This window comes from Zootoca vivipara, chromosome 6, assembly GCF_963506605.1.
Source record: "Zootoca vivipara chromosome 6, rZooViv1.1, whole genome shotgun sequence".
In the NCBI taxonomy this organism is placed as follows: Eukaryota; Metazoa; Chordata; class Lepidosauria; order Squamata; family Lacertidae; genus Zootoca; species Zootoca vivipara.
The window spans coordinates 77,830,521-77,846,416 of NC_083281.1; the positions used below are offsets into that span (position 1 = coordinate 77,830,521).

General features: G+C 47.1%; 1 protein-coding gene across 2 annotated transcripts in view; it reads left to right on the forward strand.

Annotated features, from left to right (window-relative positions):
- MEGF6 (multiple EGF like domains 6) overlaps positions 1-15,896 on the forward strand; it is a 199,826-nt gene that overhangs the window by 167,279 nt on the left and 16,651 nt on the right. For both annotated transcript variants that reach the window (XM_060276165.1, XM_060276164.1), the window contains 8 exons: positions 1,128-1,256; positions 1,342-1,473; positions 3,113-3,241; positions 4,865-4,993; positions 5,087-5,215; positions 6,902-7,030; positions 9,094-9,222; positions 13,392-13,520. In XM_060276165.1, coding sequence (XP_060132148.1) covers positions 1,128-1,256; positions 1,342-1,473; positions 3,113-3,241; positions 4,865-4,993; positions 5,087-5,215; positions 6,902-7,030; positions 9,094-9,222; positions 13,392-13,520 — 1,035 coding nt within the window. The remainder of the gene's footprint in view (positions 1-1,127; positions 1,257-1,341; positions 1,474-3,112; positions 3,242-4,864; positions 4,994-5,086; positions 5,216-6,901; positions 7,031-9,093; positions 9,223-13,391; positions 13,521-15,896) is intronic.

Consider the following 15,896-nt stretch of genomic DNA (forward strand, 5'->3'; position numbering starts at 1 on the left):
ATTAAAATGCACCCTAAAATTAATTCAAATAAATTGAAATTAAGATTAGACTGGGCAAATGGCAATTCTCAGATTAAAATTGAAAGCGGTTAATACTCGCCAGGACCAACTATTTCCACTGATATTATAAGGACCTGTGAGTGGGCTGAGAAACCTCATTTGTGTGCGTTCTTATACAAAGAGAAAATGAGTCAGGCTGATCCTTAGCCAAAGGCCTGGCGAAACAGCTCCGTCTTGCTGGCCCTGTGGAAAGATGTCAAATCTCGCAGGGCCCTGGTCTCTTGTGAGAGAGCGTTCCACCAGGCCGTGGCCACGGTCGAAAGGCTCTGCTCGAGAGAGAAAATGCAATCTTCTCTGTGCTTAAAAAAAATGGAAAGATTGAGGAATATCCCAACAAAAGAACAACTGCCTAAACTGATAGAATTTGTAGCCAATTTGACAGCCAAAATTAAGGAATCGGGATGACAAATGGATAAGGTCCGAGTGGGAAAGCTTTGGGGAGGATTTAAAATTGTATGATACCAAAATCCATTTTCAAGTTGGGGTAACTTTATGAGCAACAGTGAACTATAACAAAGAGGTGAAAGAAGGGGGGGGGAAATGGGTGGATAAAGTATCTGGTATATAGCAAAACAAGGTATGTGTGTGTGTGAATGCCTCGGAATGCTGGGTTGGGAAGTCTGTAAATACCGCATGATGGAAAAATAGGATGTCTAAATTGGATATTGGAAAATGCATTAAAAAAATAAAAAGGAAAGAAATTGCAATCTTACCTGGTGTCACAATGTAGGGGAGGGGAGAACAAAGTGCAGAAAAGACTCATTGATTTGCTACCCAGCGAACATGAATTCATATCCTATCAAGCTGCTGTGCCTGCAGTTGTGGCAACGAAAATCCGAGCGAGAATCTCGAAGCAAATCTCAGCGGTTTGCAAAAGTAACTCGTTTAATTGGAGCACACTCGATGTTAAGAGTAACCCCGTGACGTTTCAAAGCTTCTTTTAATTTTAAACTCAAGAGTTTATTTACCTGTTCTACGCCTGTGCTAATAGGCATTTGACTGCATTTGCAATGGACTCTGGCTGCAAGCAATAACTGTTTATTGGATTCCCCCCCTTCCTTTTGTAGTATGTCCACCTGGATGGTTTGGGCAAGATTGCCAAATGCGCTGCAACTGTGGGAACGAAGGATACTGCCACCCTGAGACGGGGAGGTGTAGCTGCCTGCCCGGATGGACGGGCCACAATTGCCGAAGAGGTATAGGTCTACTCTGAGTAGGACTTAAATGCAACCCAATGTCGTAGTTATGATAATAATGAGGCTTCCCCTTCCTCCTCTTCAGCCTGCAACGCTGGCCGCTGGGGTCCCGATTGCACCAACACTTGCAACTGCAGCAACAGTGATGGGAGCTGCAATGCTATGACGGGGCAGTGTCTCTGTGAAGCCGGCTACACCGGGACCCGTTGCGATCAGAGTGAGTGCCGCCTTCCGGTGTTTTCGAGCCTCCTGCTCATTCTTTGTGCATGTGTGAAGGTGTTGCTAATGTCCAGCCAGCAGAGTGTTTGTGTGTGAGTGTGAGACACACACAGAGAGAGAGAGAGACTGGGAGGTGATTGACTGGGAGGTAATTCTGGGATGAGGGCACCACAATGGAGAATGCCCAGTTTCTTGAAGAGGTGTGCTCAGCTCCTAAAACCACCTGTCTCAGGATCCCAGCCAGATGACTTAAACCAGGCTTCCTCAAACTTGGCCCTCCAGATGTTTTGGGACTACAACTCCCATGATCCCTAGCTAGCAGGACTAGTGGTCAGGGATGATGGGAATTGTAGTCTCAAAACATCTGGAGGGCCGAGTTACAGGAAGCCTGACTTAAATACTAGGGGTCAGCACCTTTGTTTCTAAATTGGATTTTTTAAAAAATTAAAATCAATTATTGCCATTCCTAACAATCTTTATTTCCAAATTGAATGGAAAATCCAAAACATGCGTTTCCCCACTAATTCAAAGGAATGTTCCATTTAAAAAACACCATTCCTTTCTCATTTATTTTATTTGTTTCTCATATTTTTTTGTATTGGGACGAAGTATTAATATAACCCAGAACAGTCTGTACTGGTCACAGGAAGGTCACAGAGAGGGGAAGGAGAGAAATTAGGTTGTACATATTTCTTTTCTTTTTTTAAATGCCTATAAGATAGAGACCCTTTGCTCTATTATAGATTTGGCCAGTCTGTCCATTTGAAGGAGTAGTAGAAAGTCTGAGAAGTTCATGCCAATTGGGGCAGAAAACATGGAAGTAATAAGCAGGAGAAGAGCTGGTAGTTCTGTCATGGAAAGCAACAGGTAGTTTATAGGACGTGTGCCTCCTTTAACTGCATCTAAAGCAGCGGACATTACCTGTCTGAAACCAGGCAGATCTGATGCTTTGAAGTAGTAAGAAGCCTGAACATTTCATGCCACATGAATGGGGGAAACACCAACATTACAGTCAGCAGAAAGACCACCTGAGTCTTCCACTGAAAGCAATATAAAACCAAAAGAAGTTGGGGAGTAAGTAAAACAAATATGCTAGTTTTGAGTGAAAAGCAAAACCTTTAAGAATGAACATGACTGGAGCAGCTTGTTGTGAGGAGAGCATGGATTTCGGGCAAGGCAAAGACTGGTTCAGGGAGGCACTCGGACTGTGCTTTGGGAGAGCAGACCTCTGATGTCTGCCTCAGCAGCTATCAAACTGAGACTGAGCCTTATATAGCAGCAGCACCCAACTAACCCCACCCTGCCATATTATTTTTTAGTTAAAGGGTGTCAGCCCATTCCATCAGTCTCCCTGGGGCCAGTGCAATGGAGTCACCCAAGGATAGCAGCACTGCGGCCAGAGACTTGGCCAGTGAAAGTGGTTCTGGGGCTGGCCCTGCATGCCCTTCTGCTTTGGAGTCCTCATCTCCCAAAGCAGGGGAATCAAACATCCAGGATCGTGGCCCCACCAAGCTCCTTTCCCCTCTTGAACATCTGGGTGGTTTTACACACCAGCTCTGCATCCTCTTAAAAAACCCCCCTCTCTCCCTTTCCCCCCCACCCTCCCCATTGTTTTGATGTGTTCTGTTTTTCCCAAGAGTGCCCCGAAGGCTGGTTTGGTCCAAGTTGCCGTCACAGGTGCCAGTGTGACAACGGGGCTGGCTGCGACCACGTCAGCGGGGCCTGCACCTGCACCCCAGGCTGGAGAGGAACCTTCTGTGAACGTTGTAAGTAACCCAAACCTAGGACTTTTGTTGCTCATACTACTACTACTACTACTACTACTACTACTACTACTACTACTATCCTCCCCACCCCTATTCACAGAGGGACCTTTCGATCTGCTTACCTCGCTAGGCTGCCAGTCGCTCTTCAAATGAGGGCTGTGCCAATAGTTCTCCCAGAAATGTTTTCAGCAGGAAGGTTTTGTCCCTGGAGGGGATGTCCATTTAAACTCCAGCTCACTCATTTCTCTGCCTCTCCATTTGCCAAACGACAGCAGACTCTTCATGGTCTAGGAGGGAAAACATTCATTGAAAATGTTAGCTTTTTTCCTTTTCTTTTTAAAGAAAGGAACCTACCTGTTTGTTAAGCCTGGCACCAGAGGTCCTTCTCTTAATATCCCTGTCACTCTGTAGGTTTTCTTTACAGTGGTACCTCGGTTTATGAACACAATTGGTTCCGGAAGTCTGTTCATAAACTGAAGCGTTCATAAACTGAAGCGAACTTTCCCATTGAAAGTAATGGAAAGTGGATTAATCTGTTCCAGACGGTCCGCGGAGTACTTAAACTGAAGCGTTCATAAACTGAAGTGAACTTTCCCATTGAAAGTAATGGAAAGTGGATTAATCCGTTCTAGACGGGTCCGCGGAGTACTCAACCTAAAGCGTACTTAACCCGAAGCATGGGTGTAATTGGTTCCGGAAGTCTGTTCATAAACTGAAGCATTCATAAACTGAAGCAAACTTTCCCATTGAAAGTAATGGAAAGTGAATTAATCCATTCCAGATGGGTCCGCGGCGTTCGTAAACCGAAAATTCGTAAACCGAGGTGTTCATAAACCGAGGTTCCACTGTATTATTGCTGCTGCTGCTGCTGCTGCTGCTGCTGCTGCTGCTGCTGCTGCTGCTGCTGCTGCTGCTGCTGCTGTTGTTTATAAGTCACCACATGACTGGGTTGCCCAGAGAACCATATTTTAGACATTTTCAAAAAAAAGAAGAAGAAGATTGCCCAGGCAAGACTGCTTTTATAACTACTGCTTTTTTGTATCTTTACTGTTGCTGCAATACAGTGATACCTTGGGTTACAAATGCTTCAGGTTACAAACGCTTCAGGTTACAAACTCTGCTAACCCAGAAATAGTACCTCAGGTTAAGAACTTTGCTTCAGGATGAGAACAGAAATCTTGCTCCGGCGGCCCGGCGGCAGCAGGAGGCCCCATTAGCTAAAGTGGTGCTTCAGGTTAAGAACAGTTTCAGGTTAAGAACAGCCCTCTGGAACGAATTAAGTTCTTAACCAGAGGTACCACTGTGGTTGCTTTTGTCTCGGAGGTTTTTGATCTGTTTTATGGTTTTCTTTTGTAGGCTGTCTTGAAAATCTAGATTAACTGAATTAAAAAGGAAAGAAAGAAGGGAGGGAGGGAGGGAGGGAGGGAGGAAGGGAGGGAGGGAGGGAGGGAGGGAGGGAGGAAGGAAGGAAGGAAGGAAGGAAGGAAGGAAGGAAGGAAGGAAGGAAGGAAGGAAGGAAGGAAGGAAGGAAGGAAGGAAGGAAGGAAGGAATGTGGCTTTGCTCTACCACCCTCTCATATGAATTGGTGCCCAGACTTATCGCGTGGGTTTTTCTTTCCCCAGCTTGCCCTGATGGGTTTTACGGGACGGAGTGTCACAAGGCCTGCCAGTGCCTGAACGGAGCCCGCTGTGATCACGTGACCGGACGCTGCACCTGTCCCGCTGGCTGGATCGGTCCCACTTGCAATCAAAGTAGGTGCCCTGTGCTGGGTGCCAGCCTTGCCAGCTGAGTGTGGGCATGCGTGAAAGTGCTGGCTCTCATTTTCTGCTTCCCTCCCACTACAGCTTGCCCGGCTCACCGCTATGGGGAGAACTGCAGCCAGGAATGCAGCTGCTCCAATGGGGCCACCTGTGATCACATGAGTGGTCGGTGCCTCTGCGCACCTGGATGGATGGGAGAGACCTGCCAGCAAGGTATTGCTCGCTAATAATAAGTAAGGAGGCTTTCTATAGCTACTAGCCATGATAACTGTGTTCGGCTTCCTCTGTTGGAGGCAGTGTTCTCGAATCACAAGTCAGGTGAGTGCTGCTGTCCTCCGGTTTCTAGTTGGCCGCAGAGCTTGACTTCTCCTTTTCTTTCCTTTTCTACTCTTCTTAGCATGCAGGATGTTTTCCTCTATTTCACTTCTCTCCTGCTAGTGGGTTGGTTCTAAGCGATGACCAGCAAAAATTCCATCTGTGGTGGAGTTTTAGGGAACACACACACACAAGCGCATAGACACATTCCTAAACTACCTAACAAAGACTTTGCCCAGTTTAGGGATTCTTGGCACTACAGTTTGTAACAAAGTAGATTGGGAATGTGTGCATGAGAGAGATACCCTGAAGTTTACAGAAGATAATACTAAAAGGGGTGTGTGTGTGTGTGTGTGTTCAAACTATAAGTATTGATCCACAAAAGGGAGAGGCACTTTTGGAAAGATTAAACCCAACTGAAGTATTTTGTGACATTAGCATCACTTGCAGACCATTTTGGCTACGAGTCCTGGAAGGAAGAAGACCTGCTCCCTGCCTTGCAGGCCTTTTCCACCTGATCTGGGAGGGTGGAGCCCTGACTGACTCCTACCACAGAAGCTGAGGCTGCTGAACAGACTCTTCAGCTAGGCTGTTATCTGAAGGGTTTCGTCATGTGTCAATGCATAAACTGTTCAGTCTGGTTGTGTTTTTCGAAATGCTTTTTTAAATTTATTGCTTATGACTACATTTGTTATATTGGGACGCGGGTGGCGCTGTGGTCTAAACCACTGAGCCTAGGGCTTGCCAATCAGAAGGTCAGCAGTTCGAATCCCCGCGACGGGGTGAGCTCCCGTTGCTCGGTCCCAGCTCCTGCCAACCTAGCAGTTTGAAAGCACGTCAAAGTGCAAGTAGATAAATAGGAACCGCTACAGCGGGAAGGTAAACAGCGTTTCCGTGCGCTGCTCTGGTTCCCCAGAAGCGGCTTAGTCATGCTGGCCACATGACCCGGAAGCTGTACACCGGCTCCTTCGGTCGGTAAAGCGAGATGAGCGTCGCAACCCCAGAGTCGGTCATCACTGGACCTAACAGGGGTCCCTTTACCTTTGACATTTGTTATGCTGTAGTTATGTATTGCTTCCATGTTGCGAGCCGCCTAGAGCAAGGTTTGAACTGTGGAAAAGCAGCATACAAATATAATTCTGTATGTGCTGGGGCGAAGAGGCAGGACCTGAAAATGAAGTGGGCATTTCCCACCTCGCAATCCATGGGGGAAAGAGACCTGTTCTGCTCACAGAAAAATACTATTCGCACCTCTCCTCTGTTCAGAATGAAAGGGTGAGTGGCCGTGCGTGTCCAATCCTGGCATCCAATGAAATGCGTCCATGTGTTGTTCAATGTTGGAGAGGCTGAAGGAGTGCAAGCAGGAACTGAGCATGGAGAGCAAGCAGCTTCTTGCGCGTTGCGGATTTCCAAAGGGGCCTTTACCTTTTGTGGGCTTCGTAGGAGCTACTGGTGGGCAAATTCGTTGCCTATGGGCGCCAAGCCTGTGGCTTAAACAATTGGGATTCTGTGTCCCTTTTTGTTGCCACTGGAAATTTATTTCAGCTGTGATCTGATCTGGTTGCTATTCCTTTTTTTTCTCAGTGTGTCCCGATGGCTCCTTTGGAGCAAGCTGCCAACAGCAGTGTCTTTGTCAAAATGGCGGGGCATGTGATGCAGTCACTGGGAGCTGCATGTGTCCCGAAGGCTGGACAGGACTGGCCTGCGAACAGGGTAATCTGCTTCTTTTTTGCAATAATAACAATAATATAATAAATTTCTCTCTCGTTATTCATAAATACAGTCATACCTTTGAAGTTGAACAGAATCAGTTCCGGAAGTCTGTTTGACTTCCAAAACATCCAGAAACCAAAGCCCAGCTTCTGATTGGCTGCAGGAAGCTCCTGCAGCCAATCGGAAGCTGCGGAAGCTCCGTCGGACGTTCAGCTTCCAAAAGTAGTTCGCAAACCGGAAAAGTCACTTCTGGGTTTGCGGCGTTCGGGAGCCAAAACGTTCAAGAACAAAGCTGTTCAAAAACCAAGGTACGACTGTAAGTAACAAAACTACTTAAAACAATTATACATAAAACTGCACAATAAAAAAGCACTATGGGAATGCTTACTATGTTGCTTAGATACGAGGAACGTGTTAAAATGTTAAAAGCAATAAAATAAAGGAGCGGGAATGGAATGTTGTGGCTGAAGGGGATTTCTTATTTACCAGTCGGACTTTTTCTTATGTAAAATAGCAGGAGGAATAAGTTTCATTTGTGGAATATTGATATATAACCAATGATTTTTTGTGGGCTGGCAAAGCGAAGAGTAACCCTGCTTGACATTTTGGGAATATGTTAAAGTTGAATAAAATTCTATGTGGGGATTGAAAAATGTACAGCCAAGGGGAAATGAAGAAGTGATAAAGTGATAAAACGCTAAAATATTTCAAGTATTGAAACAGAATTATGAAATGTACATTACACTGAGCACTGGGTAAGGGAGGGAAGAAAAACATCATGGAAGTGGGGTGAGAAGTCAACTTTTAGATTTGTATTAAATTAGAACTACTGTATAGTAGTTCTATTTGATGTTCATCTGTAAAAAAATTTTTGAAAAGCGATACAAATCAATGGGCCAAAAAAGTAATAAAATAAAAATAGAATAAGTTAAAAACTTATCAGAGGAGCAGCTTGAAGGAGCTGTTCACCGGCCATCCTCTTGCTCCTCCCATATGAAGAGGTTAAAATTGGAACCAGCCTGAAGGAAAATGAAAAATAACAATTGGATATCTATAATTTGAAACAGAAGGTGCCTTCTGAACTTTTGCTGGCAGAGTATGCCACAAGGCCTTGCTCATGATACTAAAGGCTATTTCTTCTTGCTGTTGTCAAACGAGCCTCCCAAATTTGGGGAACGCTCCTTTTTTATTATTGTTTGCAAACCCAACTATCGATCTGGTTGGCTAGACATTTTCAATCAATATAACCCCTCCACAGACACCTGTGGGATGCTGATGGCATTAAAATCTCCTGTTCTTCTTCAATAAGGGAAAAACAGGGAGACCAGATCGTGTCAAAGATATCTTTTTTGGAGATGCCCTTGATTAGTTGCCGATGGTCTGTGCAATGCTCCAGATCTGATTAACCCAAGTCTCTATTGGTATATTACAGGTTTCCTTCCTTTGTTGGGCAATAATTAGTCTAGCTGCTGTGAACTGGAAGGAAATTAATTCTTTAGATTCTTTAAGGGTAGAGTTTAGGGGAAAGCTCCTGAAGGAGATCCCAGTGATTGGGGATAAGGTACCCTGGACCTAAGTTGTTCAGAGTTTTGCAGATGAATACAAGAACCTGGAATATGGCTTGGTAGTAGATGGGCTAGCCAGAACAGATGCTTTAAGGATGGTGCCACCTGTTTAGCCCCCCCCCCCAATAACCCAACGCTCCCATCCATCGGCACCCCACCTGCGGAACTCTCTGGTGCAATAATTTAAGCCGGGGATGGGGAACCTTTTCCAGCATGGAGGCGGCGTTCCCTCACAGGATGGATTTATGGGTGAACAGAATCAGAAGTGATGTGATGCAAACTCTTAAGCCATCCCTAGCTACAGTAAGCCTCCTTGCATGTAGAAAACAGATCTCTAAGGGAGGTTGGGCTACATAACCTCAATACGCTACTTTTCTACTGGCATGGATATTTATCATGTATTTTGCATTGGAGGGGGGAGGCATTCAACTCGCGTTCCCACCCTGCGCACCTGCATTTTGACGGGAAGGCTCATCTGAAAAGGTCTCTTTCCCTTAGAGTGCACCCAAGGGAAATACGGTGTCAATTGCCAGGGGAGCTGCAATTGCCTGAACGAGGGCTTGTGTGACCGGCAGGCTGGGCGCTGCCTTTGCCGCAGCGGCTGGACAGGAGAGAAGTGCCAAAGCCGTAAGTAGAATATTTTATGTTTTCTTTCATTAAAACTTACGAACATCCTTACAATAGGCATCTCCTTCATGAGGCATGGTGCAAAGTAATGACACAACAAACCTAACAATATGTAAGAAACAGAGTTTAAAATCCACATTGCACCCTCTGAAATGAGCAGTAAAGCAACCTTCAATAAATAAGTGGACTTAAAGAATATTTTTATTTCTTTGAGGCCTTTTAATATAATTTGATTATCACAGTTGTACCTTGGTTAATGAACGCCTTGCAACTTGGAACAAATTTGGTTCCCAAATGCTGTAAACCAAGAAGTGAGTGAACAGTTTGCAAACATTCTTTGGAACCTGAACGTCCGACACAGCTTCTGATTGGCTGCAGGAGCTTCCTGCAGCCAATCAGAAGTCGCACCTTGGTTTCTGAACGTTTTGGAAGTCGAATGGACTTCCAGAATGGATTCCGTTCGACTTCTGAGGTATGACTATACTGTACTTGTTATTACTTTAGCCTCTGCAGAATCATGGTAAAATAACCATTTTTATTTCCCCCCACCCTGGGACTGGTGGATTTTGGTGGATATGCCGATTAAATTGTTTCATGGAGTTGCAGAACTGTAGAGATGGAAGTTGCACCTGAGGGTCATTTAGCCCAACCCTGTGCAATGCTAAAGGAATCACAGCTAAAGAATCCATGACAGATGGCCACCCAACCTCTACTTAAAAACATTCCAAGGAAGTAGAGGCCACCACCTTCTGAGGGTGCCCATTCCACTATTGAACAGCTCTTACCATCGGAAAGTTCTTCCTAATGTTCACTTGGAATCTCATTTCTTGTAATTTGAATCCGCTGGTTCAGGTCCTCCCCATACTGGAGCAGCAGCAAAAAACAAGCTTGCTCTATCTTGTGTGTCCTAATGTCCTATCCTCTCTGAGTCTCCTCTTCTCCTGGCTAAACACCCCCATCTTCCTCTTCAGTTCCTCACAATGCTTGGTTCCCAGACCCTTGTGTTGTCCTGCTTGCCCTCCTCTGCCCACATTCATGCATACAGGGCTGCCTCCATAACTATTTCGGCAAAGTGTTTTAACACCAAACAAGCAATTTTAAAAGCAGGTAGAAAACAATTTATTACACTGATCAAAACAATTTATTACATTGATCAAAACAAGCAAATTTCAAATGTAGACTGTGATTTTTTTAAAAAATCCATGTAAAATGCTTGAAAGGCTTTTCCTAAACCGAGACTGGGGTTCCTCTTCACATCCATTTGGAATTTCCCAGTGCAAATTGCAACTGGCATTGCCCGAATCTGGTTTCAATTACGCGCCCGCCTCCCCCAGCCGCCGTGAAAGCACCGGGAACGAGGCTGCGGAAGGTGCCGTTCCAAACGGCCGGCTCGGCGCCGTTCCCGAGCCAGCCTACCTTGCATTTTACCCTTTCTGTGTTTGCCTTGGACCGTGGCCATTTTCGCCTTCTGTCTGAGGCGAGAGCCAGCTCAGGAGGTTTGAGTGGAGTTGGCGTGCCCTTGGGGCAACCTCACGTGTGTTGTAAGGCGAGCTGCCCGACTCGGGTTACCGGCTGCCCTGCTCGGAAACTGGCAAGCACCGGGAGCGCAGCCAAGCTCCTGAGCCTGTGCCCCAGTGTTGATTTTGCTGCGTTTCAGTTCCGTGATGAACGGCTTCCAAGCCGCTCTGTGCCCAGGGCAAGGAAACTGTCCTTTCGCCTGGCAAATGTTTGCTGCATGAAATGGTGAATACCACCAGAATCTATTGATGTGTCTGTTTTGATTCCCCCACCCCCTCCGTCCTCTTGTCTTTCAGTCTTCCTTTCATTCATATAATTTCCAAAGCATGACACCAAGGGGTGGGACAATTCAGGTCTGAGGTCCAACTGTGGCCCTCCAGATCTCTCTGCCTGGCCCTGGAGACTTTCCCTATGGCACACCCCTCACTGGCCCTGCTTTGGATGTTCTCTGGGTGTTTTTGCCTGGCTGGAATGGGCCCTTGAACTCTTATAATGCCTATTTGCTTGTCTGGATGGGGAGAAAGAGATGGGGCTGTCTGTGAATGTGTGTAGAAACCTGTCTGCTGTACAAAAGTACAATTTACACCTGTTGCTCCGCCCTCTTTTGCCATCGGTCCCACCCACGGCTGGCACGTGGTCCCTCATAGGTTGCCCAGAAAGGAACATGGCCTATGGGCTGGGGGAAAAAAAGTTTTGCCAACCCTGTGTTATGGGCCCAAGTCATTCCGTTCAGTTTGTCATTTGTTCCAAGGGGGCAGGACATGCTTCCTTTTGGGAAGCTCAAGCGGGAAAGGGAGTTATAAAATCTTAGAATTGTTGAGTTGGAAGGGACCCCAAGGGCCATCTAGTCCAACCCCCTGAACTGGAGACTATCACTTACTTAGGGACAGCAAGCCCATGCGACTGACATGAGATACTTCTCTTTCCCCTATTTGGGAGCTTTGGAGCAGAATGTTCTCCGCAAAAGAATTCCGCTGGGAATCTTGGCAACCCGAGGAGGGCGCTGACTTGGGCAGAAAGTGAAGAAGCTGCAGAAATTAGAAATCAAAACACACTCCCCCCCCTTCTTATCCGGGTGTGAAAAGCTCTCCCCAAACAGTGCCAAATAAGATTGGAAGTGTTATTTCTGGCTTGAGCCAGCAGAGCTCGGATGCCAGGACAATCTCACCATGATCCAGGGTATTTAGCAAGATCGGCTCCAGTAGTTGGAATTTGCTGTTTTATCTGTCATCGGAAGTTTAACGCAGAACTTTAAAGAAGAGGGTTCTTTTTTAAACCACACACACACACACACACACACACACACACACACACACACACCACAGCTCTTGAGGGGCGCAGGCAGGAATTGGAAACTGAATGTTGAAGTTAAGAGTTGCACAAACACAGCAGCTGCCGCGACGAAAAGTTGCAGCGTAGCAAGTGTGGCTCCTGTTTCGGCATCCTTGACAGCCAACGTTGCTCTTCAAGGATGCTGTAAGCCAGGGGTAGCCAAAGTGGTGCCCTACAGATAGTGCTGGCCGGTGGCTTCGGTCAGCCCCAACCAGCATGCCCAATGGTCAAGGCAGATGGAAGTGGGAGTCCAGCAGTCTCTAGTCTCTGCTTCTCAATTTGAATTGTATTATTTTATGTACTGTGGCTTGCCGTTGTTCTATTGATTATAGTTTAGAAATTATTGTAACTGTTGAGTGGATTTCTGTTTAACTTTTATATGTTGATATTATTATTATTATTATTATTATTATTATTATTATTATTATATACTATTCTAACGATCGTTGAAAGTTACTTTTTTGATATAGGTTGCTTATTTTAAAGTTTTGTTTTATGATCACATTTTTGTATGGCATTAGATTGTTATAAGGTATACATTTTTTGTTTCTCCAGCTTGTAAACCGCCTTTGGTATTGTAAGATAGAAAGATGGTATACAAATGAAAAATGATGATGGTGATGATGATGATGATGATGACAATGCTGGCTGGGGCTGGTGGTAGTTGAACATCCAACTATGTCTGGAACGCCCCGGGTTTCCTGCTCCGGATCTGACCTGTAATGCCACATTGTGGTACGCACCCAGTCAGTACAGTGGTACCTCATGTTGTGTACAGGATCCGTTCCGGAGCCCCGTACGCAACATGAGCAGAACGCAACATGAAGCGTTGTGCCTGCACATGTGCATGGCATGCTTCTGCGCATGGCGTCATTTGTCGCGTCCACGCATGCGTGAACCACCAAACCCGGAAGTAACCCGTTCTGGTACTTCTGGGTTTGGCGCGTACGTATCCCGTGTCGTACGCAACCCGCAGCATTCGTAACAAGAGGTATGACTGTACCTAAATTTGAGATGCTGATAACCTTTGGAACAGCTCTGATAAGCATTCATTTGCTGTCAATCACACCTCCGGACTCATCAGCTGCATTTCATACTTGCTAGATTCCATCCTGGCTCCGCCCTTCTCCCTTGGGGTCCCTTTGAAACTCTACAATTCTATGATTCTATGTTATGAATTTGGCGTGGGGGGCGGGGAGGGATGGTTTAACAGCTTCTTGAAAGTGGGGGGCTTTTGATCAGTATGTTTGTTTTGATCAGATTCTAGATCAGAATGCATTCATGAATGAAGCACCCCAGCCGTTTCTTCTCTTTTGCAGCTTGCCCTGAGGGCACCTACGGGGAACAATGCAAGCAGCGGTGCGACTGCGAGCATGGTGTTGCCTGCCACCACATCACAGGGGCCTGCGATTGCCCGCCAGGGTGGAGAGGACATCACTGTGATAAAGGTGAGGGAGCTGCCAGCTATTATAGTGGCCAGGTAGGTGAGCCCGTATGCAAGCAGCCGAGCAGGTAAACGAGGTTGTGCTCCGTTGCTGCCTGGTGAGTGACCATTTGCTCAAACTTGAGAGATGGGCTGGAGTCAGTGATTTTATAGGACCAGCCAGAACTCGTTTTCCTTAGTATCTGCAGCCCTTCACTGCCCCCACTGGCTGGAGGTGGTATTGCAAGGTAGTTGCAATAACACCTCCAGCCTGTGGAGGCACTGGTGTGCTGCAGAGAATAGGCTAGCGCAGGCATCCCCAAACTTCGGCCCTCCAGATGTTTTGGACTACAATTCCCATCATCCCTGACCACTGGTCCTCTTAGCTAGGGATCATGGGAGTTGTAGGCCAGAACATCTGGAGGGCCAAAGTTTGGGGGTGCCTGGGCTAGCGGATGTCTCCTTTGGCAAACTGCTCTGGGGGCACAGTGCATAAGGCCTCTTGAGCCCCTGTTGTGGCAAGGAACCTCCAGCCCACAGACCTAATGCGGCCCTCTAGCCCTCCCCTTCCGGCCTATGAGGCTGGCTGGGGCCAAGCCACTCCTGATTGCCTGACATAAGACATTAAGTGTTGAGGCACATGACAATGTGGCTGGGCTGAAAGGAGGGAAGGCTTGCAGGCACCACTGATGGCCAGCACCTACAACAATCCTGGACATAGCCCCAGGCACAGCCTTTTGCAAGCTCTAGCATTCAGCACTGTGCCTGCACGGGTTCAATTTCAAGCCATGCAGGGGGGGACTACACTAGGGTTACCAGACGTCCCCAGTTCCTGGGGACAGTCCCCGGATTTGCTAATCTGTTCCTGGACAAATTCCGTCCCCGGAATGTCCCCAGATTTGCAAATCTGTCCCTGGGAAACGTGGCAGCGGCAGCCTCAGCAACCCGGAGCCAGCCTGGTAGCACAGTTGGCTCTGGCTGGCTTCAGGAGCTGCTCGCTGCCGTGGCACCTGCCATTTTTCCTGTGCCACAGCAGCGAGCAGCTCCTGAAGCCAGCCAGAGCCAACTGTACTACCAGGCTGGCCCCTCCTGGGCAACGGCCGCCCGTGACTCCCGAGTCTCCCCTGATCTGTCAAAACAAAGGGGGAAGGAGGAAAGAGATCAGGGAAGGCTTGAAGTCGTGGGCGGGTGGTGCGCCGTTGCCCACTTTTTTTAAAAAAACTGCACATTTATGTTTCACAGGGTGTGAAAGAAGGTCTTTGCACCTTTATACAATATGCATGTGTGCTTGGGCCCAGGTTCTTTTGCCTCACCATCCCCACCCAAAAAAAAGTGTTCCTGGATTCACTGAAAAAATTATGGTAACCATAGACTACATGCCACCTGATAATCAGTTAATTGACACATGGCTGGCCCCTCTTGTTTCCCCACCTACCTGCCATCAATCTACTCCCCTTTTTTTTTCCTCCTTCTGCTCCAGTAGAATTGACTAACCTGCTGCTGTGGTCTTTCTGAATCCTGGTTAAGATGCAAGGATTGAATGACACCATCATAAAATGCTACATTGGTGGTGGTGGTGGGGGTAATATGATGTGGGAGAACAGCCAGGTTTAAGTGGGTATGGGCTTTCCTAGGAAAGACGATTGGCTTGCTAACAGCTTTTCGTTTAGGAGACCACCCAGTTGGGAAAACAAGCATGTTCCAGAAAACAAGCCGATTCCACAGAAAACTGAAGCCCTTTCCCCCCAGAGGCTCCACCCCGCCCCTCAACCCTCTGCTGCTCTGCTTAGTTTCCTTCTTGGATGGCATGAAAAAGGCTGGCTCAGTTTCCATTACCCCTGGCACGGAGCCTACTGCTTTGGGTCCCACCAGCTGCTGGGAACCACAAATGGGGAGAGCCGCTGTTGCACTCAAGGCCCTGCTTGTGGGCTTCCCGCAGGGGTGTCTGGTTGGCCACCCGTGAGGGAAGGATACCAGACTAGATGGGCCTGTGGCTTGATCTGGCAGCCTGGCACTTGCTTCTGCTTCTGTGTCCAGAGCAGAATGCCAGGCGATGGCCACCAACTTCGATGGCTTTAAAAGAAGGCTGGAGAAGTTTGTGGAGGAAAGGGCTGCTAGCCACAACAGCTCTTGCTCCACTGTCAGTGCCATGCTTCCGAACACCAGTTGCTGGCGTCACAAGTAGAGAGGGCGCTGTTGCACTCAAGGCCCTTCTTGTGGGCTTCCCAGAAGCATCTTGGTTGGCTGTTCTGAGAACAAGGTGCTGGTCCAGAATGGTCTTTCGTCTAATCCAGCCACTGGACTGTTATATTTTTATTCTTTGTACAGTGGTACCTCTACTTACGAATTTAATGCATTCTGAACACACATTTGTAAGTCGAAAAAATTTGTAAGTCGAATC